Source organism: Sminthopsis crassicaudata, chromosome 3, assembly GCF_048593235.1.
Source record: "Sminthopsis crassicaudata isolate SCR6 chromosome 3, ASM4859323v1, whole genome shotgun sequence".
NCBI classification, from domain to species: domain Eukaryota; kingdom Metazoa; phylum Chordata; class Mammalia; order Dasyuromorphia; family Dasyuridae; genus Sminthopsis; species Sminthopsis crassicaudata.
Genome location: NC_133619.1, coordinates 396,032,182 through 396,052,726, shown reverse-complemented (window position 1 = coordinate 396,052,726; position 20,545 = coordinate 396,032,182). Strand labels below are relative to the sequence as shown.

The window sequence follows — 20,545 nt, the reverse complement described above, 5'->3', positions numbered from 1 at the left end:
TTTATTACTTAAGGATCACGTGAAACTTTAGGGTTTAGGGGTGAAAGAAAATTCTAAGTGTCAAATATATGAAACATTGGTATTTTCATAGAAAACATTTTATATGTTCCATGGTCCTAAAGTCCTGATTTCAGTTCTGCACAATTAATTAATTAATTAATTAATCTTTAGGACTATTCAAATATGGAACAGGTGGCCATAGCAAAGTAGGGAGTTCTGTCAGTGGAGGTCTTTAAGAGAAGGCTAGGTCGGATCACAAAAAAATCATACAGAATGTGACTTGTAAGGGGTTTTCTTCATCTTCTTACCATCTCATACCCAACAAATGGTTACCCAGCCTTTGCTTGAATGTTGTAGTGGTATTGGATCAGATTTTTTAACTGTCTTCCAAAAAGAGCCTATGAAGAAGCTAAAGTGTAATCTAGAAGTTAAAGACAAGCCCAAAGTCAAGCAGCTAGGTAGTACCAGATTCAGGATTAGACACGTCTTAGGTTACTAAGTTTGGGCTCTTTGCTCTGGATCATGCCATTTCCCCCCTCCTGTTATATTTCTCCTGTGTGTCTTGCCTTTTAATGCTTTTCAGAAGCCCCAAAGCTGGAAACCAGGTACCCCAGGGTTCACAGGAATGTTTATTATATCATTTTCAATCATGTCTCACTCCTTCCATAAATAGATCTGTACAACTTTAAGGAGGTAGGAACATTATATACAGGGAAAAGAAGACAGCATACTGAACAGTTGATTTTTAAAGGTACCACATAATCTTCTCTTGCTCAGAGTCCATTCTTCTTGATGTACTCTAACATAGGTATTTGGATCTCCATTCTAGTAAAATAGCTGAGTCCATCTCAAGTTTTGGTTTTTGCTGGCAGGCCTATGATCCTGGCCCAAAAGTCCCAGCCTTCTCAGCCACTTCCAGGGCTAGCTTCAGATTCTGGTCAAACAGCTCACACCTGGATTGGGCCAAGAAGGCACAAGTAAGAGATGAAGAATTATAGTGACTTAAAGTAGTACTTAATTACCAAAGGCAGAAAAACCCTCAGGGGAGGGCATTTCCCTCCAAGAAATTGCTCACTTAGTTTCATGTCATATTTAAGATATTTATCCCTATCTGCTTTAAGTGGAGGTGATGCCCTTTCAACAAAACTGACTAAATTATAAAGGGGTTGGGAAGGGGCAGCTTACCTGATGGGCATCTCCAAAGAATAGAATGGATTCTTGAGGGCAAAGTCTGAATAAATCTCATAGATCTTTCGAAGGAGAGAATCAATTCCACCTTGTCGAGGATCTGCCAGTACTACAAACTTGATACCTGTGAATTGTAGGAAAGTTACATAGTCCACAATACAATAGAAAACCCCCAAAAAGCCAGCCTAGTATTTCTGGTCTTAGTTTTCCATCAACTATATGATCTTGGGCAACTTCCTTTGGCTGTTTGGCTTCTAATTTCCTCACCTGTGAAAAGAGGTTGCTGGGTTAGACGATCTCTAAGGGCTTTTTCAGCCTTGCATTTGTATAGCTTTACGTTTGCAAGGCACTTTTTAATTTTATCTTATTACTAATAACTTTTCTATATATGAAATGGAGTTGCTTTATCGAAATAAAGCGCAGAGGAGACGCTGTCTTTTATAGCTATAATTTCTAGGAAATTAGGGCAGACACATTTTTTAGATGAGATAAAAGCAGGAGAGACCTTTGTAACTTCCTTAAGGCACAAAGATTTTTTTGTGCAGAACAAGGAAGGCCATGCTCTTCACACTAGACTACATGGGAAAGCACTGAGAAGCCCTACGTCACCTAATTTATTTAAGTAGTGGAAACAATGGTATGTGACTTCAAAAACGGCATGTTATAAAAGCTACTTGATATCTAAATGCAGCATTTTTAGAGACCAAGTTATGCTGTCTTAACTTTCCCTGAAGAGGCAATACGAGCCACATATGAAAGTCAATCTCGGATTAAAGGTGTGATTTGGGTAATGTACAAAGGGAAAAGAATATCTGATTACCTTGGTTTTATCCACTTGGTTGAAAAAAGGCACCCCCACCCTGCTTACCACATCAGTGCCCCACCTACAGCCTCAGCCCCCCCGGTCCTTCCCCTTCCGAGATCTGCACCTGTCAGCGTCTGGAAGCAGTGCAGTTTGAAGGTGTCGGTCTCAAGCATCTCGATGCCAGAACTCCCCAACTCGGGAGACAGCTGCGAGCCTATGGCAAACAGCCTGTGTGCAAACAAGTCTAGTTGCCTCCTGCGTGATCAGCTTTGGTGAAAAGTGTGGTGTGGGAGGACGGGGGGAGGGGGAAGCCCCATTGTGTTCCCGAGCTAAAAGGTCTACGGGCCCCTTCGGGAAATGAACCACCCTTCATCCCCACGCGAGAAAGCAACTCACGAGTGGAACATGGAGGCCAGCATTAGCTTCTCGTTGGACGTGAGTCGTGGCCGGCCAAAACGGATGGACACGGGGTAGTTGGTGGGGTTGCCCAAGTACTCCAGCACTTCCTTCCCTTCTGCAGTATACTTGCCATTCACGTCCACACCGTTGATAGAAAGAACCGCATGGCCCACTGCGGAGGTATGGGTTGGGTTATCCCGGTTCGTAGTCCTCCCACCTCAGGAACCGATGCCGACTCCAAGAGCCTCAAGCCCAGAGCCCTAAAAACCCTGACATCCCCTCGGCTCAAAAAAATTCTATTTCCAGGGGGCAGCTAGGTGGCGCAGTGGATAGAGAGCCAGCCTTGAATTCAGGAGGACCTGAGTTCAAATCTGATCTCAGACATTTTAACACTTCCTAGCTGTGTGACCCTGGGCAAGTCACTTAACCCCAGCCTCAGGAAAAATAAAAAATTAAAAAAATTAAAAAAAAAAATTTCTATTCCGAGATTCTCGAGCCCTCCCCCTAGGAAGAGAACAAATCAGATTCTAGGATTCCAAAAGCCCCGCCCCTTCATGAGGAAAAGCATTCCTCAGCCCCACCCCCACGCGAAAGGACAGCGCCTAATTCCACGCCCACCCCGGATGCCATCCCGCTGGCCAAAGGCAACGAGAACGCGCTCGTCGTGTAGCTTCAGTAGCAGGTCCAGTGGGTAGCTGAAGGTTTTCTCAGCTTCGGCTCGAGGCGCGTAGTTGTCCAGTTGGTAGATGAGGCCGCCAGCCTTGTTCACCACATAAACACTGAAGATCGCCATTGCTCCATCAGCGACTGTTTCCGGTTTCGAGCACTACTCTAGTCCTTAAAAGTCTCTCCCTCCCCCTCTGGTTGTTCCACCCAGGAAACCTGGAACACGTGATCCTCGACCAGTCCATTCTGTGTTGTGGAGGTTATAGGGGGAGGAAAAACTGTCTAACTCATATTTACTGATGCTTCTCCAATCCCTATTTTATTGTTCCCACAAGGGTTAAATAATAAGTTCAAGGTTAGCTTTTTATCGTTTTTTAACCTCGAGTTCCTCGAAGAGGGTATAGAGACGTAAGCGCAGTTTCGTCAGATTCCCCCAGCGTTATCATAGTAGTGGCTGTTTAGCGTTGCGTTAGATATAATGCATCTTGGGAGTCGTAGTTCACGTCTCTTGAACTTTCTCTTGTAGAGTGTGAGTGTCTACTGGGAATTGTAGTCCACTCCGTTTAAGTTCCTTCGGTTTAGTCCCGGAAGCACTTAGAGACAGACGGAGTTTCACCGCTCACCCATACCACTTACTTCCTTTCTGTCGGACATCTTAGCTTGGAGGCGGTAGCAGCAGGCGCTCCTGAAGCCTCACCATGGTGAGACCCTGGGACTTGGGCTTGGGATGTTGAAGGTGGGGAGGGAACAGAGAATGGAAGAGAAGGGGATATTTGAGACGTAGAGGCCGCTGGGGAGTGGGGATCGGGCGGGGTCCAGCCCGGGGCCTGGAGCGCTTTCCCCAGGCCCATGTGCTCGGGGGAAGGGAGGCCTGCGGACGGCGTGCCGATGATCCGGCTGCTACCCCGCCTCACTGAGTCTTCTTTCCTCGTTGCCTCCCCGTAGCCGCCCAAGGACGATAAGAAGAAGAAAGATGCCGGCAAGTCTGCCAAGAAGGACAAGGACCCAGTGAACAAGTCTGGGGGCAAAGCTAAGAAGAAGGTAAAGGCGGTCGGAGTGGCCCTGCACACGTTCAGTGCTCGGTTTCTCGCCTCTGGGAGAGGGGCCTGTCGCAGTTGGGGTCTCATGAAATCTTTTTCAGGCCCCACTTAACCAAGTAATCTTGACTCAGTTTCTCTTTGAGTTCTCAGAGGAGGGATTAGATTTGGTCCCTTTGGCCTCGGAGAGCGTAGCCGTGTGATGGAAAGTTCTAAGGCCGTTTGTAATAATTCGGAATAGAATTTACTCAGAAAATACAGTGGTTTGTGCGAGTGTTTGAATATATGAAATGGATTCGCTTTATCGAAGTAAAGCACAGGGGAGACGCTGTCTTTTGTAACTGATAAACTACTTTTATGTTTACTGAGTTGGCCAATTTGGGATAAGTTACGAGCCACAAAGGTCTTCCTGGAAAGTCTAGGAAATTTGTTCGCAGGGTTCATATTTGGGTAGGGGTTAAGTATAAAAACTTGTAACAAAGCTTTGTTGAAGCAAGAATTGGGAACAACTGCTAACTCAAGTCCAAATACTGTAAATGTTAGAAAAGTCACAATTTAAATTTGAGTCTTTGTGAAGAGTTAACATTTGCCTTATGGCTTTTTGGAGGAAGTGTCTGGATATTCAGGCTTAAATGAGAATATATGCAAAAAGGGCTTTGTAGAAAAAGAAATGGGAAATTGAAAGCTTACTGTGGTTTTCTTTTTCTTTAATGGAAGGAGGATACTGTTCTTAATAACTTTCTTACCTTTTTCTCGAGCAGAAGTGGTCCAAAGGAAAAGTTCGAGACAAGCTCAACAATCTGGTTCTGTTTGACAAAGCAACATATGACAAATTGTGCAAGGAGGTTCCCAACTATAAACTTATCACCCCTGCAGTAGTCTCAGAAAGACTGAAGATTAGGGGTTCTCTAGCCCGGGCAGCCCTCCAGGAACTGCTCAGTAAAGGTAAAACCTGGGAAACTTACAGATATTTTGCGTTAGCTATTCTGACTTATTTGAATCATTCTGAAGATCTAATGGAAAAGCTGTGTCAGAATAACTTGCTCAGCTTGCTTCATCAAATTGGCTTATTCACTGTCTTCTGAGAAGTTTGACTATGTATGGGACATTCAATACTTAATTAAGCATTTATTATGTTGTGGACACTAGATTGGGTGCTAGGGGTACAGAGAAGCAAAAGATGGCTCTTGCCTTCAAGGGAAGTTATAATCTAATAGAAAAGTGTGCAAGCAGATATATACAAAACAAACTATGTAGGATATATAGGAAATAATTAATTGAAGGAACGTGCTGCAGTTAAGTGGAGTTAGGAAAGGCTTCTTGTAGAACCTGTGATTTTAGTTAGGACTTAAAAGAGGTGTCAATAATTGGAGCAGAGTAGGGAGCCTTCTAGAAAAGGGGAGTTAGCTAGACAAAATGCATTAGAGCTGAAAATTAAAGTATCTTTTAAAGAAATGGGGGGGAGGGCCATTGTTCTTGGGTACAAGAATACATGAGAAGGAAGAAGAATAAGGAGGGGGTAGGAACAGGGTTGGTTTATGAAAGGTTTGCCAGGTAAGAACATTTTGTATTTGATCTGGAGGCAATAGGTAGTTTATTGAGTAGAGTGGTGATATGGTCAGATTTTGAAATTGGCAAACTCCTTTTAGTACCTGAATGGATTAGAGTGGAGTAAGTGTTGACAGGTAAGCCTGTGCTATATTGGTGATTGTGTCAGGAGAGGGGAGAGAGGTGACACTATCAAAGGAGAATTTCAGAGAAGTTACAAAGATAATATCAATAGATAGGCCTTGGTATCAGATAAGTATTAAAGTTATGAAGAAAGTGAAAGAATCAGCTTTAAAGAGGGGAGATAGAGGTATATAATTAAGATATGGGATGATAGTAAAAGACGGGCAAAATGCTTTGAGAAATTTGACACGTGGTAGATAGTCTTAAGGGGAGAGTCCCGGATTTTTTCATGTAAGATGGGATTTAGGTTTATTTCCTTGAACAATTTAGGTGGGTGGGTGTATAAGGATTGGGCAATGGAAACAAAGGTAGAGGGTGGAGGTGAGAACTGGGAAGGCCTTGATTGCCAGGCAAGGATTTATGCATTCAGTACTGCATTGGGGAGATTAAAGGTCATAGTATGAAAATTTGAAAAGGATGATTGGAGAGGATTCCGGTCAGGAAGATTAAACTTTTGCAGGAGCTTAAGTGCAGGGCTTAGAAGTAGGAACGGAGTGAGAGAAAAGGTAAGCATGAGATTGGTTGGTAGAATAATCAGCAATTATGTGGGGAAGTGTAGAGTAATTAAGTTAGCCAAAAGAATAGATGAGGTGATATTTTCATATATGTAGATGTGCTAGGATGACATTAATAATCACTGCAAATATGAAACTCATACCATGGAAATAACATAGACTCTTTAAGAATCAGGGCATTTAGTAAAGTAAAATCCTACTTGAGACCTCTTTTAACTTTTTTGACCCATTATGAGGAAATGGAACAAAATTGCTCATTTCTAGATACATTTCAAACTCAGTTCATCTCTCCTAAAATCCTCACTTCCAAGTCCCCTATTTTTTTTAAACCACCAACATCTTTCCTAGGTTTTAAAAGTTATCTCCCCTTCCTGACTTCTGATCTAGTCAAATTAGTCTGTTTTTTCTTCTATATCCTCTATTATAATCTCGGCTGTCCTGGGCAATTTATTCTCCCATCAGTTTTAATCTATAAGATGCAATTCCAAAACCAGCTTCTCCATATTTGTATTTAACTACTTTGTTCAATTATGTTCTGTATATATGCTACATACATTTTTACATGTACTTGTCTGTCTACAATTTTTACTTCCCTTGCATGCATTCTCTGTACTGTTTTCAGTGCATGGCAGTCTTTGTTGAACCCCTTTCAGCTTTTAATTTGTGATTTTAGTAAGTAAAAGGGCATTTTACACACACACACAGAAAACTAGACCTAGACTCAAGAAAACCTGAGCTCAAGTCCAGACTACAATGTTCCTAGACAACGTCCCATTTAAATTCTGCTTCAGTTTCCTTATCTGAAGAAAGGATAATGGGAAGATGAAATGAGGTAACTTTAAATAATGTGGCTTACTATTCAGCAGAAAGGAAGTAGGTCAGAAAAGTAAAAGGAAAATGTTCCCAACATGCTTGAACCTTTTTTTGTTTGTTTCCCCCCAAGTGGGCCTGAATGAAAATGTTCTATTGGGAGCAGTGGCTAATATTTATCCTATTTTTGAATGTCAGTTTCTTTTTCAAAAGCTCCCTTTAATTAGAATTACTCTACTATGAAGGACTTAAGATTTAAAAAAATCTATCCAGGAACTTGTCTGTTTTTCTTTAGGGCTTTTATTAGGGTCCCCATTCACATGTGGCTTCTTAATTTTGGGTGGGGATAAGGAGGGAGACTAGAATTACCTGGGGAAAATTACTAAATCTTATATTGTTCTCTATAGGTCTGATTAAGCTGGTTTCCAAGCACAGAGCACAAGTGATATATACTAGGAACACCAAGGGTGGAGATGCTCCAGCTGCTGAAGATGCGTGAAATGGTAAGGGGAATATTAGGCCCATTTATTTAAGAGTGACTTGAAAGGTGATTACCTAAATATTTATTTAATTTTTTTTTTCCTTGGCAGGTTCGACGTTTTTGTGTACATTTCCAAGAATAAAACGTTTTCAAAAACTTAAGAGCTGTGTTTTCTTGTAGTTTTGACTCTTTACTAAAAAATTTTATTTACAGTATCAATAAGTTTTATGTAGTTTGCCACATTTGCTTGATTGGTTACTGCTTTGTTTCTGCTTTGAATTGATGCCTGGAAAGAAAAAAGTTTGATAAGTTTGAGATCAGGTTTAAAAACAAAACACTAGTAAGTAGTCTGCTCTTTCTTACCGAGATTGCCATCGTCTCCCATTGTTCCACACTCTTCCAAAGGAAGGCAGCCAGCCTGCACCTGTATTGGAGCTGTGGTCAAAATTGGCCCCTACTCGATCTGCGGGTAGTCTTCTCAATTTCTGTTTCTCTTCTGCAAAGGCACATTGTTACAGCATTAAAAGAGTAATTAAGAAAAATCAATCCCATTCCTTTAACTCACTTTCTTTGAGGAATTCTTCATAGGAAGGTCCAATCTGGTCTGCTGAGTTGTGGGACTCTTCATCATCCTGCAACAGCCAGGGTGGAGTAGCCCCTAAATAAGAATAAAGAGATAAAAGCACTCAGTTGGAAACAGTAAGGGTATCATCTTTTAGCCCAGCTAATTATAAAAGCACAACTTTTTTTTATGAGAGGTGTGTTCCCTATTAATGAGATCAAGAATCAGAATCAACACTTCTTACCTGAATGAACATTGCCAACTTCAGGTATATCCTAAGATTAGAAATATGAGAAATATTTAGATGGAGGAAAGAAAAGTCCATTTTCTGAATAACAAGATTTTATATTTCCACTTTACCTGATGTCCAATGAAAGTTAGGGACTGTGTAGCCTCCATCCAGTTCAGTTCTGGAGCAGGTAGTGGGTTGAAGGAGAGCTGTTGTGAGCTGGAGGTTATGCTGCAAAAGAAAACCGGAGAGAACCTGGAGATTGAGGCACACAGAAATGGGACTTGGTCTCATCTCACAGAGATGCCCATTTGCACATATGTAGGAATTACTATCATAACCAGCCTAATCACCTTCTGGGGCATGGGACCTTTTTATTCAGAGGTTTTAGGACTCCCATTTCTGGTGTTCTTACCTGTTTGTTCCTTTCCAGATACAAGGCGATGAACAGCCCTCTTCTGGGTCTGGCACTGCCTGAGGCTGAGTTTGATTCAGGAAAAATAAATGTGTCTAGAATTTTATGCCTGCCTGCAATGCTCTACCCACCTCTCAAACCAATGCCCAAAATACAGATTGGCAGCTGAACTTTGCTGCCCAATATGTAGAATCCCTCCCTGCCCCAGTAATTTCAACCATGCTTTAGAAGTTGGCAAGTTTAAATGACCCTCCCTGCTTAGGGAACAGTGAAAGCATAAATGCCCCCTCTGCCAATCACCACTATCCTAGCCAGTCTGACACCCTGGTAAGCCAAGGTGCCTTCAGTTGTAGGGTTCCAAGCAGAACAAAAGTCGGTGTGTTCTCAAGAACAGCCAGTAGGTGAAGTGCTGGGGAGCTCAAAGCAATTCAGAGACCAGCCATGGTGGATACTGCTCTGGAGCCTCGGTTGGAAACCAACCTCTAAGACAGACTGTACGACCTCCTGGCGGCTGCGTTCCACCTCTCGAATCTGGGCTGCCATCTATAGGGACATTGTAGAGGTGCAGGGAAGATTAAGATACTGTCCAGGGCATACATAGGAAGCTCTAGTTCCTATCATGTCACCAATAACTTACCTTTTTAATCATTTCATCCTCTTTTTCTTCATAGGAGTCCAGGGCCTTTACCATGGATTTCTTGAATCTAGAAAGAAAAATTAAAAGGTTGGGGGAACCAGTCATTCTGGTCACTCACTCCTTTCCTTAACCAGTTTACACATCTTCTCAAATGCCTACTTGGTACATTCTTCAAACTTGATACTTCTTAACCTTTCCTTCCCTATGTAATCTTTTCCCCCAACTGCACACTTTTTCAAACTAAACCCAAGAGTTTTAAATTCCAGCCACTATACTGACATCTACAGTCACTTTTTAAAAATCCCACAAATTTGGGCCACTTCACAGAAATGGGAGAGAATGAGGAAGAGACTGGTTTTCAATTTTCCATTTTCTACCAGTTTGTTATTTAGTCAACAGGGAAGAAAAAAATTAATTTGAGGCTAGCATTTCCACCTTTTTTGTGGTATGTACAGACTATCCCCAGCTGGTAGTATGTATTTCATTGTACAATTAAGACTAAATGAAAACTTGCTAAAAATTTTTGAGTGTGATAAAAGATTCCTTGATTATTTTCCCCTTTTCCATGCTCATGGCTGATCTGACTACACTCAGATAGCCCATTTTAAGAGTGGTGCTTTTCACCTCAGCTGCCCAAGAATGCCAAGGCATGACTTCTTAAGCTAAGTTGAGGGGCACTCAAGTCCCATTTACTAAGAATCCGGCAACAGGCCTGCTTCCTCCCTACTATGAATAGCCTCTTATTTTTTTCTTTTTTTCCTGAGGCAATTGGGGTTAAGTGACTTGCCCAGGGTCACAAAGCTAATAAGTGGTAAGTGGCTGAGGCTAAATTTTAACTCAAATTCTGACTTCTGGGCTGGTGTTCTCTCCACTGCACCACCTAGTTGTCCTCTCCTATTTCTGGAGGATACATCACAGCATCATTAGTATCATTCATATTTGCACTTGATTTTATTCAATTTAGGATGAAAAACGATAGTCACCTACGACCTGATAAAGAGGTAACAGATTTAAAACAGCTGAACACATATGGCCAATACCATCCAGTTTGATTTTTGTGTGTCAACAGCATGTATATAACTAGTTTGGGTTTTTTTTCTCAGTGAGGGATAGGAAGGAAAAATGTGATCTTTATGAAAATTCATTTTTAAAAATCAGCATGTTTTATATTTTTTCTTATGTGTTTTCATTATTTTGGGAATATATCAAACTTTTTTATTCATGCTACTGTGAATGATAAAAATGCTTGGTAAATATCCAACTGAACTGCATTAGGCTAGTCATCTCATTACTGAAGTGAGTGTAGTAATTTAGTGCTTCAAATTTGGGTACTCCTTCCTTTGATGTAGGTAACTAACTCTTCAATGCTTTAGTTGATGGTCTTCACAAAGTAGCTTCACTGTAGCCAAAAAAATGTCATTTTCTGATGGCTAACCTAAATGATGAGTCTCACTGGACTCAGCCAGCTTTGTCTTTCTTGAAGGTTAGACAAAATGTAGTGCATCTTGGTGAGACTCATCAAGGTTTTCACTTTCTTGAAAGCATAACCTTGATCATGGAAATAATAGAAATTATGGAAAAGAATTCAAATCTGTGGACTCCAACCCAGCCCAGTAGGCTTTTAAAAACTTTTATTGTTGCATTTTATTAAATGTGAGTAATTTACAGAAAGTGAGACAAATTAAAAGAATTACTCAATCTAATAATATATATAATACCACCTTATCCAATGGACTTTCCTTCACCCCCAATGGAATGCATTTCCTAATTTTCAGAGTCAAAATGAGTTATTTTGCATTGTAGTAGCAGTGAACAGTAAGAACTCTCATATTAGCCACCGATGTAAAATTTATATATATAAATATAAAAAGAGAAAGAGGAACAAGAGAACGGAACTATGGAACCTGAATGGGGCACTTTTTTTTCCTGCTTTTTCACTTTTGTTCTATTTTTCTTTCACAACATTAAATTACTGTATATGTATAAGCTTTTCAAATTACTTGCAGAGTAGGAAGGAAAAATTTGGAACTCAAAATCTTGCAAAAACAAATGCTAAAAACTATATGTAACTAGAAAAATAAAATAGTATTGATAAAAAAAATATTAGCCATTATATATAATTATAGTTATTTTGAATATCAATACTGTTTCTATGTTTCTGCTTACTTCATTTTACATCAGTTGATACAAGTCTTTTCTTTTTTTCTCTGAATTCCTTATATTCTTCATTTTTTAAGGTGCAGTAACGCTCTCCATGACATTTATATGCCATAATTTATTCACAGCTATTCACTAATCAAAAGGTAGCTACTGTGTTGCCAGTTTTTGCTACCCCAAAAAATTCTGCTATGAATACTTGGTGACTTGTGGAAACATTCTTGGGATATTGTCTAACAGTGGGAGTTTTGAGGCATCAAAGGGTATGAACAATCCAATTATTTTTCCACCATAATTCCAAATTGTTTCCTAGATTTAAATCAATCCACCAATAGCATATTAGTCTTTCTGGAGTTCTTCCAACATTGATTATTTCTGACTTTTGCCATATTTTCCAGTTTGCTATGTATGACTCTATATTGGCGTCAATATTCTTTCTACTATAGCAAGGCCACCCATGTCATGGATTTGTTGTTTTCTTCCCCACTCATTCATCTTTAAAACCAATGACTTACCGGGTATAATCTTGCTGGGAGACTAGAAACTTTTCTTTTAGCAAGATATCTGCCTTATTCTCCCACCAAAATTTGTTGGTTGCTTTCCTGTGGTCTGGACTGTGGATGAAAAGAATGGAAATAAAATGATTCAGGATTCTTCCCTTTTTTGAGGGATGGAGGAAAAAAGGGAAGAATACATTTTTCAAGACACATTCTTCCAATCAACCTTCCATAAAATACATTTCTAGAAATCAGTTGAGCAAAGCTGCCTAATTGATAGATTGCTAATTATTATACATATCATTTTCAACTTCATAGATTCTTAACAAAAAAGAAAGATGAGTGCTTTACCTCTGATAAGGCCCTAATACAGTCCTTTATATGTTATCTGAATTTTATTGCTAGGCCTTTCTTTCTAAGGGGGAAGGATGGAGAAGCCAAAGCTATAATCATCCTGGAAAATCACTCCTCCAGTCACACTGCAGGACTTCAGGCTAATTTCCCCTCTAGTACCGGAAGAGCAGTGCTCAATGACATTAAATGTCTTCACACATAATGTTCCACCCTTAGTGAAGGTGCGTCTCCCTGCTCTCCTTTCTCAAGGCTTTATCCATACCAGGCCAGATGTTCCAGCAGACCTCCATGCAGCACTGTCATGTTTCCGTGGCTCAGATGCTTCTGAACCTCACAGCCACAGCACAGACACCAGCAGCATTGGTCATGCTCAGGGGAATAGCGCTCCACTTGGACAGTACGAACTGCTTTTCGGGCAGCCTCCACCTGGGAAAGAAGAGAAGTCTCTTTGACTGGAGAGAATTCATAGTCAATCTTTTTTTTCATCCTTCAATTCAATGACCAGCCCCTGACTACTCCCTTTAATTGCTTCAAATTCTTTACTTTCACAGAATGACATCTACAAGCCATGTAGTTCAATCTATAACAGTCAATAAAACTATTCTGAATCCTGAAAAGTAGCCGTCAAGATCTACTGAAGATCTTGTTATATCTCAAGACAAAACCATTCCAATTTTTGAACAGCTCCAACTGCAGCTTTTCTTTGATCAATCCTAAATCTGACTCAATCTAACTGCCATTCATTATTCCTAGTTCTGTCATCTTAGACTCAGTATAAATCAAATCCCTCTTCTATTATGAAATCTCTTTAAATGCTTGAAGTTAGCAATCAGATCTCTCTTAAACCTTCACTTTTCCCAGGTTAAATATGACTGATTCATTCAAATGATCCTCATATGGTTATCTCTCTGAGCCCTCCTCTGGAGGTTCTCTAGTTTATCAAAATTCCTCCTAATATGTGCTGCCCAGAACTGAGCACAATAATTTAGATGGCATCTGATTAGGAAATGGTATAGTATGGTACTCATAACCTTTGTTTTGGACACCATTTTTCTTTCAAATCATTGAAAGATTGAATTAAGTAAAACAAAATTTTGACTCATATTGAGCTTGTAGTTCAAATTCATATAAACATGACTTTTCATCTTCTAGAAGTTGATTTATTGAACCCAAATATACAAATATTTCTTTAATTCATTTGTCCCCATTAAATTTCACCTTATTAGACTGAGCCCAATGTTCTAGTCTATTCAAATCTTTTTGGATCCTTATTCTGTCATCCAACAAGATGACCTTCTCTCCTTAGTGATGGCATACCTGCAAATTTAGTTAGTATACTATTTATCTATTTAAAGTCACTGAGGAAAACATTAAATAGCACAGAGTAAAAATGCACAATAGAGAGTCCTATCCCCTGTATTGTCATCTGCTTACAGTCACTATGATTCTATGTGGACAGAGAGAAGGGAAGGGGTAAAAAAAAAAAAAAAAAAAAAAAAAAGTATCATATCCTTACTTGCAGGTGCTTTGCCCAAAGGAATGTAAATTTTGATAACTGAACACTTCTAACATATCTTGGGATTTACTAGTTATATTTCTGTCTTAAGGACCATACCCCAAGTCACTCTGGTTCTCATTGATTGATCAACAGTAGGCTTTAGGTTAAGCCTATTGAATCACTGTCTGGGCCCTGACTTAAAATGAATGCAAATAGCAATTGTTTGTTCTGGGAAGAAACCCTGGGTTGGTCTATCTATCTGTGTGTATATACATGTACCTATACCTATACATATATATGTATATATACACTTATATATACATACATATATATATATATATATATATATATATATACACTTATATATACATATATATATATATATACACACTTATATATACATATATATATATTTTTTTTTTTAAACTAAGGTAAAAGCAGCTATTTTCTGCTTTTTTACTTAGCCTTAATCATTGTGTAAGTAGGGCCTTAGTCAAACTGAGACCAGTTAAAGATCTTAGCTTAAAAAGGCCAAGTTCTCCTATTGCGTTTAGGACTATCTCTAGTACATTTTATCACTGGACCTAGATGGCTCTAGACAGGAGAGTGAGGCTGATGATTTTTCACAGCCCTCCCTTACTTTAATTCAAATGAAAGTCATAGCATCACCACCACTGTCCTCTTTGAGGATGTAGGACAAACAACACCTTGACCATATTTCTCCTTCTTCACAAGAATGCCATGACATTTTGCTAAAAGTTAGGTTAATTTTTATTTTCCTCATCTACCAGCTTAGTAATTCTGTCAAAAATGTAAATTAGATTGTGTTACATTGAGGTACCTGCTAGTGGCTACTGGGGAATCTAATTCTAATGAGCAGATTCTCAGTTCACAAGCAACATCTAGTAAAGGCTGATTTGCAATTATTTCAAGTGGGTTATGATTCACAGCTGTGGGGGCTTTAGGAGAACCTACCCACCCCTTAATGGTACAGTCCCCTTTAACTCTTTACAGGTGTTCTGGGTTTCAAATTTAGTGGTCCTTAACTAGTTTTGGCATAATCTGCTGTTCCAGAGAATTTGTGATTGATGTTTTGTCAATGCCAATTATCTCTTGTAGGATCATGTTTTCCCTGTTGCCTATTATCTGTCATTTCAAAGCTGACCAATATCGGTTAATAACACATATAATGGGGGCAGCTAGGTAGCACAGCAGATAAAGTGCCAGCCCTTAAGTCAGGAGGACCTGAGTTCAAATATGACCCCAGACATTTAACACTTCCTAATTGAGTGACCCTGGGCAAGTCACTTAACTCCAACTGCCTCAGCAGAGGGGAAAATATATATATTTTTATATCTCATGTCATTTCATTCTAGAATTATGGGGGCAATTTAAGTGAGTATTATTCACTGGTATATAATTTGCGAACTAAAAGAAAAAACTCAAAGACATTTGTTGTTCCGTTTTGAAATGCTTCTCTCGTCTTCTATACCACATTAAAAGCTCTGACTGGGACTTGCAGTCACAATTCCTTAGGATGCTTCCGTGGGCCCAATGGCTCAGTTGCTTTCTTACTTAACTAGGTTCCTGAAAACCTATTAGCCGTTTTCTTGCATGTCTGTTCTAGTAAAACACAACAAACAATGTTTCTCTTTAGCAGAGAAGATCAGCAAAATGAGAACTTGACAGGTTCTCCATCACCCATCCATTCAGCCAAAGGAGCAGTCATTCTCTTTTCTCTGATTAAGTTTTTTAAAAGTCTAAAGTTCCTGGAGTTCACCGAATTTTTATAACCTCATTCTTCCTCAGTTTCTTCACCCCGCTTTCCTTTGGACTCTCCTGACAGTTCAGCTTCCTATCCCGACATCCCAGCATCCGAGCTCCTCGTCATTTTTTGCCCTTAAATGCTCACTTTTACAAAATCCCTAACTTCTCCCCACCTCCTCGTCCAGAATACCTTAGAAGCTCCTTATCTTCCCCTCAAGTTCATCCGCCCAGACACCCCCGAACCGGGTCCCGACTCTTCCGCACCTCCCCCGCCCCCAAATCCCCGGCGCGCGGCCTGACCTGGGGCAGCAACCGCTCCAGAGCCGCCTTCAGCTGTCGCTGGTGTTTATGGCTATAGACGTGTCCGCGGCCGGAGAAAAAGCTCTGGCGGCACAGCGGGCAGCGATGCGCTGGCGCCATTGCTCTTACTACCGCTCTCCCTCCGGGCGCCTCCGCAGCCGTCGTCGCCTATGAGGCCACGCCCCGCGACCTCCGACTCTGTCGCGTCCCCACCCCTTCCGGCGGAGCGGACTGCGCAGCCTTCCTCCTACTGCGGGTGCGCGGACGCGCTCCCCGAGTCTTCGAGGAGAGGCGGGGACAATTTCTATCCAATCCGAATCGAGTTGGATCCCCTCCTCTCTTACCGAAGCGAAAAACCGGGACCTGGTGGGAGGAAATGACGTGTTCTAAAGTCCTGCTCGTAGTCAGAGGATTCGAAAGCCTAGGCCTTTAGAGTGTAGCCCTGGGCTGCTCCTCCTGCACCCCTCAGGGGCGCTTGGGAAACGCCTTTTATACTAATGAGTATACGTAGTGTACTTTGGGAGGTGCTGAAGAACACCCGAGCCGTAGCGGGGGAGGGGCTGACAAAGGGCCCGGATCTGCAGGGGATTTCGGAGGTCACTGACTCTAGCGCTTCGTTCTCCAGAGACATGTGTAGACGTCTCATGGATTACCCGGGCTCGTACAGAACGAAAGTTCCCAAGTCCCACGCTCCGCACGAAACTGCCTCTGCACAAAGAAAGTAGAAGCAGCAAAGGAAATATGAAAAATGTTAGAGGAATCGGAGGGGAAGGGTAGCTTCTCTGCTCACTGCCCCCCTTGAAGCCCCACCTAAAACCTCACTTTCCCCGGTCCCTCTTAGTTTATTCTGGCGCCTTCCTCCTGCTAATTCCTTTTTGTCCCTTAATATACCACAAGCTGCCCGTCCAAGAACTGAAGCTGCTTCCTTACAGCCCTTCGGTGAGGTCGAGCGTGGCCGTTATAGAATTTTGCAGGCTTCAGTTTCCATTGCCCTATTCTTTGATCTTCTTGCAGTCATCGCGTCTATTGCTTTTCTGCCCGCTGAGTGGCGCAGCGATCAATAAACATTTATTAAACATGTATAGATAAGGCCGGCTACGTGCTAAATTTTGCCGTTCCAAAACGAGTCGCAAAACATCCAGTCCGGAAGCCTGGAGTTCACACGCCCCTTCAGGACGAGCTTAGGGACACTGAGCTAGGTGCTTAACTTAGGCCTGACTCAGTTTCCTCTTCTATAAAATAAAGCGGATAATGTCTACTTCCCAGCACTTGTGAGGATCCAGTGAATGTGTACAGTGCTTTGGAAGCGTTACGAGAAACTATATAAATGCTAGCCTCAGTATTAGATATCGTGATTCTGCATACTTCACTTTACACGAATCATATAATAATAATTATAAGTGCTTTTCATATATACTATATATATCGTTTACAGTTGGGGAAACTGAAGCTAGAAGGTTTTTTATTTTATTTTATTTTTAAGTGATTCGCCCAAGGTATCTTGAACTTAGGTCTTCCTGACACCAAGTCCCAAGCTGTAATACCTCCTGACGTGACTTCCCATGTTTTTCTGTATTCATTAGTCATTATTTATTATGCATAATCCAGCAATATTCCATTAAATTAATATACCACAAGTTTATTTTATTTTTTCCTTTTTTGAGGCTGGGGTTAAGTGACTTGCCCAGGGTCACACAGCTAGGAAATGTTAAGTGCCTGAGACTAGATTTAAACTCGGGTCCTCCTGAATTCAAGGCTGGTGCTCTATGCACTGCGCCACCTAGCTGCTCCAAATATACCACAAGTTTAAGCATTTGGCAAGATTTTTTTTTTTTTTGCATGACACCATCTTTCTTGCACACCTAATAGTTAATTTTGTCATCATCTTCCAGAGATCAAAAATTTCCTTTTATCCCTTGATAGACAGGTGAATGAATGAATAAAGCATTTATTAAACATTGACTATGTGTAAAGCACTGTGCTAAAGCCTGGGGAATAGAAAAATGAACTCAAGCTCACATTCCAGTGGGGAAGACCATGCATGGAAAGTTTCAGCTTCAAGTTGGATGGAAAGTTTACATGGTCCTTCAGGTGAAGATGATAATGCTTTTTCTTTAAAGCTATTTCCACTGATAAAATCATATCAATTATGTTGAACGTTTTGTTGCTATACCAAGAACTTTCTTTTTTGGGTAATTATAGCTGAGGCAGCTACAGCAGCAGTGGCCAGACTGCATCTGCACAGGACTTGCTTTCCCGGATGATGTCTGCGGGCACTGCGCTGAAAACATTGCTATTCCCAAAGCTACTGGGGTTCTGGGCTCAGGGTCTCAGGAGAGATGGAGGTCCAGTTGTTGGGGGAGGGGATGATTTGATTTACCTAGCCCTTACTTAGCGTTTTAGCTTTCCCTCAGGGTTCCTTGATGTTTCAGAAGATATCTCTTAACCTGTAGTCATTTCCCTAATCCTACAACAGGAATCAGCTGTGGGGTCACAGTGGTAATGGGATTTGTGAATCTTAATGAATACTCTCAGGTGTATATATATATACAAAAGTTGTCTCCCCGATTATGTGATTTTGTGATAGCTAAATTACTGGATCACAGGATATTAGAGCTAGAGGTTGTCTTAATTTTATCGTCAAATGACAGCTATGCACACCACAATACTACCTAAGCTTAATTTTATAGATGAGGAAAAATACACGGGGTAGTATAGAACACATTAACCTTTAAGTCAGGAGGGACCTAAGTTTAAATTCCAGCTCTGACACAGAACTTTACTCTTCTAGCCTCACTTTTCTCATCTGTAAAATGGGAAAACAGAACTTACATGGCCTATCTCAAAGAACTGTTGGAAGGAAATCCTTTTTTTTTTTTTTTTTTAAACCCTTAAAATACTGTATTAATGTAAAATATGATGAGGAAATAAAGCTTCAGTAAATTTCCCAAGATCATACAACTGTATGGAGCAAAGCTAGGACTCAAATCAAACTCTTGGGAGCACATTCATCTCATCTGTTTGACCCCTGGTGTTTATTCTAATTACTGACAGTGCTTAATTCAAGCCAGCAAACATTTATGGGCTGTCTACTATGTGCCAGAAGCATTATGCTAGACTCTGGAGAGAGATAAAGACACAAACAAAAAAATCTTTCCCTGCCTTCAAGGAGCAGGGGGGAAACATTCCTAGTGAGGTGAAGATCCAGCAAAGGAGACTGAGATGGAGTGGGTATACTAGTAGAAGAATCAGGAGAGAGTAGTGTCCCAACAAGTTAAAGAAAAAAAGGAACGAGAAGAGAATGAATGACCCATAGTGACAAAAGCTGCAGACAAGTTGAGAAGAATGAAGATTGAGAAAAGATTGCTGGATCTGGCAACTAAGAGATCACTGGAAACGCTGGAGAGAGCAGTTTCAATGGAATAATGAGACTGGATATTGTAAGGGGCTGAGGAATAAGAGGAAAGAATGTGGAAGAGATACATGATGATAATTAGCAAAAATGGAAGGATCAAGAGAGTTTTTTGAGGATGGCAGAAATATGGATGTATTTGTGGGCAACAGGGAAGGAGTCAATAGAGAGGGAGAGACTGAAGATAAATGATTGTGTGGAAATGATAAAGGGGGAGGATATGGGATGGAATGGGATCGCTTGTATAGATAGAGGGGTTAGTTTTGGTAAGAAGTAAAGCCATTTTTTTCATGTAGATAGGGGTGAAGGAGAAAAGAGTGGTAGAAAGCATCTGAGTTACATGAGATGAGGAAGAGGGGAGAAAAGGGAACTCATGCAGATGGCTCTCTCTATTACAAGTCTATTGGAATTGGCCTGAATCACCTAATTGTTGGAAAGAGCCAAGTCCATCAGAATTGATCATCACATAATCTTTTTGTTGCCGTGTACAGTGTTCTCTTGGTTCTGTTCACTTAATATCAATTCATGTAAGTCTCTCCAGGCTTTTCTGAATCATCCTGCTGATTTTTTCTTACACAACAATAATATTCCATCACATTAATATACCATAACTTATTCAGCCATTCTCCACCTTGTGGGAATCCACTCAATTTCCAGTTTCTAGCCACTACAGAAAGGGCTGCCACAAACATTTTTGCACATGTGGGTTCCTTTCCTTTTTTATGATCTCTTTGTGATACAAGCCCAGTAATGAGACTGCTGGATCAAAGGCTATGCACAGCTTGATAACCTTTTGGGCATAGTTCCAAATGATGGCAGAATTCTTATTGGAGATCAAAGTGGAAAAGTAATATTTAGTAAGGGAAGGCGGAGAGAGAGAAATAGATAGCTGTTAGACTATAGTCAGATAAAAGCATTTCAGAATTCTTATACATGTGGATGGTGAATTTGTAGATAATGCAAGAGTAAAGATATGACCAACTTTGTGTCTGTCTGAGGTATTATGGGAAGTGAATAGAGTACTTGAAGGAGTGTCAAATATGAAGGCTGGAACTGGGGAGAAAAATTGTGAGCCTGCTATTGGA

The 20,545-nt window shown here is 40.7% G+C and overlaps 3 protein-coding genes across 3 annotated transcripts; 1 reads left to right on the top strand and 2 right to left on the bottom strand.

The window, feature by feature from the left end:
* Nucleotides 1–608: 608 nt before the first annotated feature.
* Nucleotides 609–3,263, bottom strand: TRAPPC4 (trafficking protein particle complex subunit 4). The gene is made up of 5 exons (XM_074302347.1): nucleotides 3,011–3,263; nucleotides 2,390–2,564; nucleotides 2,118–2,221; nucleotides 1,186–1,312; nucleotides 609–953 (listed from the first exon to the last, which is right to left on the bottom strand). The coding sequence occupies exons 1-5, from the start codon at nucleotides 3,183–3,185 to the stop codon at nucleotides 875–877; spliced, it is 660 nt and encodes a 219-aa protein (XP_074158448.1). The 5' UTR covers nucleotides 3,186–3,263; the 3' UTR covers nucleotides 609–874.
* A 362-nt stretch (nucleotides 3,264–3,625) lies between these two features.
* RPS25 (ribosomal protein S25) lies at nucleotides 3,626–7,793 on the top strand. The gene is made up of 5 exons (XM_074302350.1): nucleotides 3,626–3,759; nucleotides 4,004–4,099; nucleotides 4,857–5,040; nucleotides 7,559–7,654; nucleotides 7,742–7,793. The coding sequence occupies exons 1-4, from the start codon at nucleotides 3,757–3,759 to the stop codon at nucleotides 7,648–7,650; spliced, it is 375 nt and encodes a 124-aa protein (XP_074158451.1). The 5' UTR covers nucleotides 3,626–3,756; the 3' UTR covers nucleotides 7,651–7,654; nucleotides 7,742–7,793.
* CENATAC (centrosomal AT-AC splicing factor) lies at nucleotides 7,779–16,300 on the bottom strand. Its single transcript, XM_074302346.1, has 11 exons — nucleotides 16,049–16,300; nucleotides 12,746–12,909; nucleotides 12,148–12,246; nucleotides 9,476–9,542; nucleotides 9,319–9,381; nucleotides 8,839–8,903; nucleotides 8,555–8,654; nucleotides 8,439–8,469; nucleotides 8,198–8,290; nucleotides 7,996–8,128; nucleotides 7,779–7,918 (listed from the first exon to the last, which is right to left on the bottom strand). The coding sequence occupies exons 1-11, from the start codon at nucleotides 16,166–16,168 to the stop codon at nucleotides 7,888–7,890; spliced, it is 966 nt and encodes a 321-aa protein (XP_074158447.1). The 5' UTR covers nucleotides 16,169–16,300; the 3' UTR covers nucleotides 7,779–7,887.
* Between the last annotated feature and the right edge of the window lie 4,245 nt (nucleotides 16,301–20,545).

Excerpts from the sequence above, each read along its gene's own strand:
- TRAPPC4 (XM_074302347.1), bottom strand. The coding sequence starts at position 3,185 with ATGGCGATCTTCAGTGTTTATGTGGTGAACAAGGCTGGCGGCCTCATC. Across the intron at positions 2,222-2,389 it reads CTGGCCTCCATGTTCCACTC|GCTGTTTGCCATAGGCTCGC; the intron begins GTGAGTTGCTTT and ends GTTTGCACACAG. Across the intron at positions 1,313-2,117 it reads CTGCTTCCAGACGCTGACAG|GTATCAAGTTTGTAGTACTG; the intron begins GTGCAGATCTCG and ends TACAATTCACAG.
- RPS25 (XM_074302350.1), top strand. Across the intron at positions 4,100-4,856 it reads GGGGCAAAGCTAAGAAGAAG|AAGTGGTCCAAAGGAAAAGT; the intron begins GTAAAGGCGGTC and ends TTTCTCGAGCAG. Across the intron at positions 5,041-7,558 it reads CCAGGAACTGCTCAGTAAAG|GTCTGATTAAGCTGGTTTCC; the intron begins GTAAAACCTGGG and ends TGTTCTCTATAG.
- CENATAC (XM_074302346.1), bottom strand. The coding sequence starts at position 16,168 with ATGGCGCCAGCGCATCGCTGCCCGCTGTGCCGCCAGAGCTTTTTCTCC. Across the intron at positions 12,910-16,048 it reads TGGAGCGGTTGCTGCCCCAG|GTGGAGGCTGCCCGAAAAGC; the intron begins GTCAGGCCGCGC and ends CTTCTTTCCCAG. Across the intron at positions 12,247-12,745 it reads CTGCTGGAACATCTGGCCTG|TCCAGACCACAGGAAAGCAA; the intron begins GTATGGATAAAG and ends TTTCATCCACAG.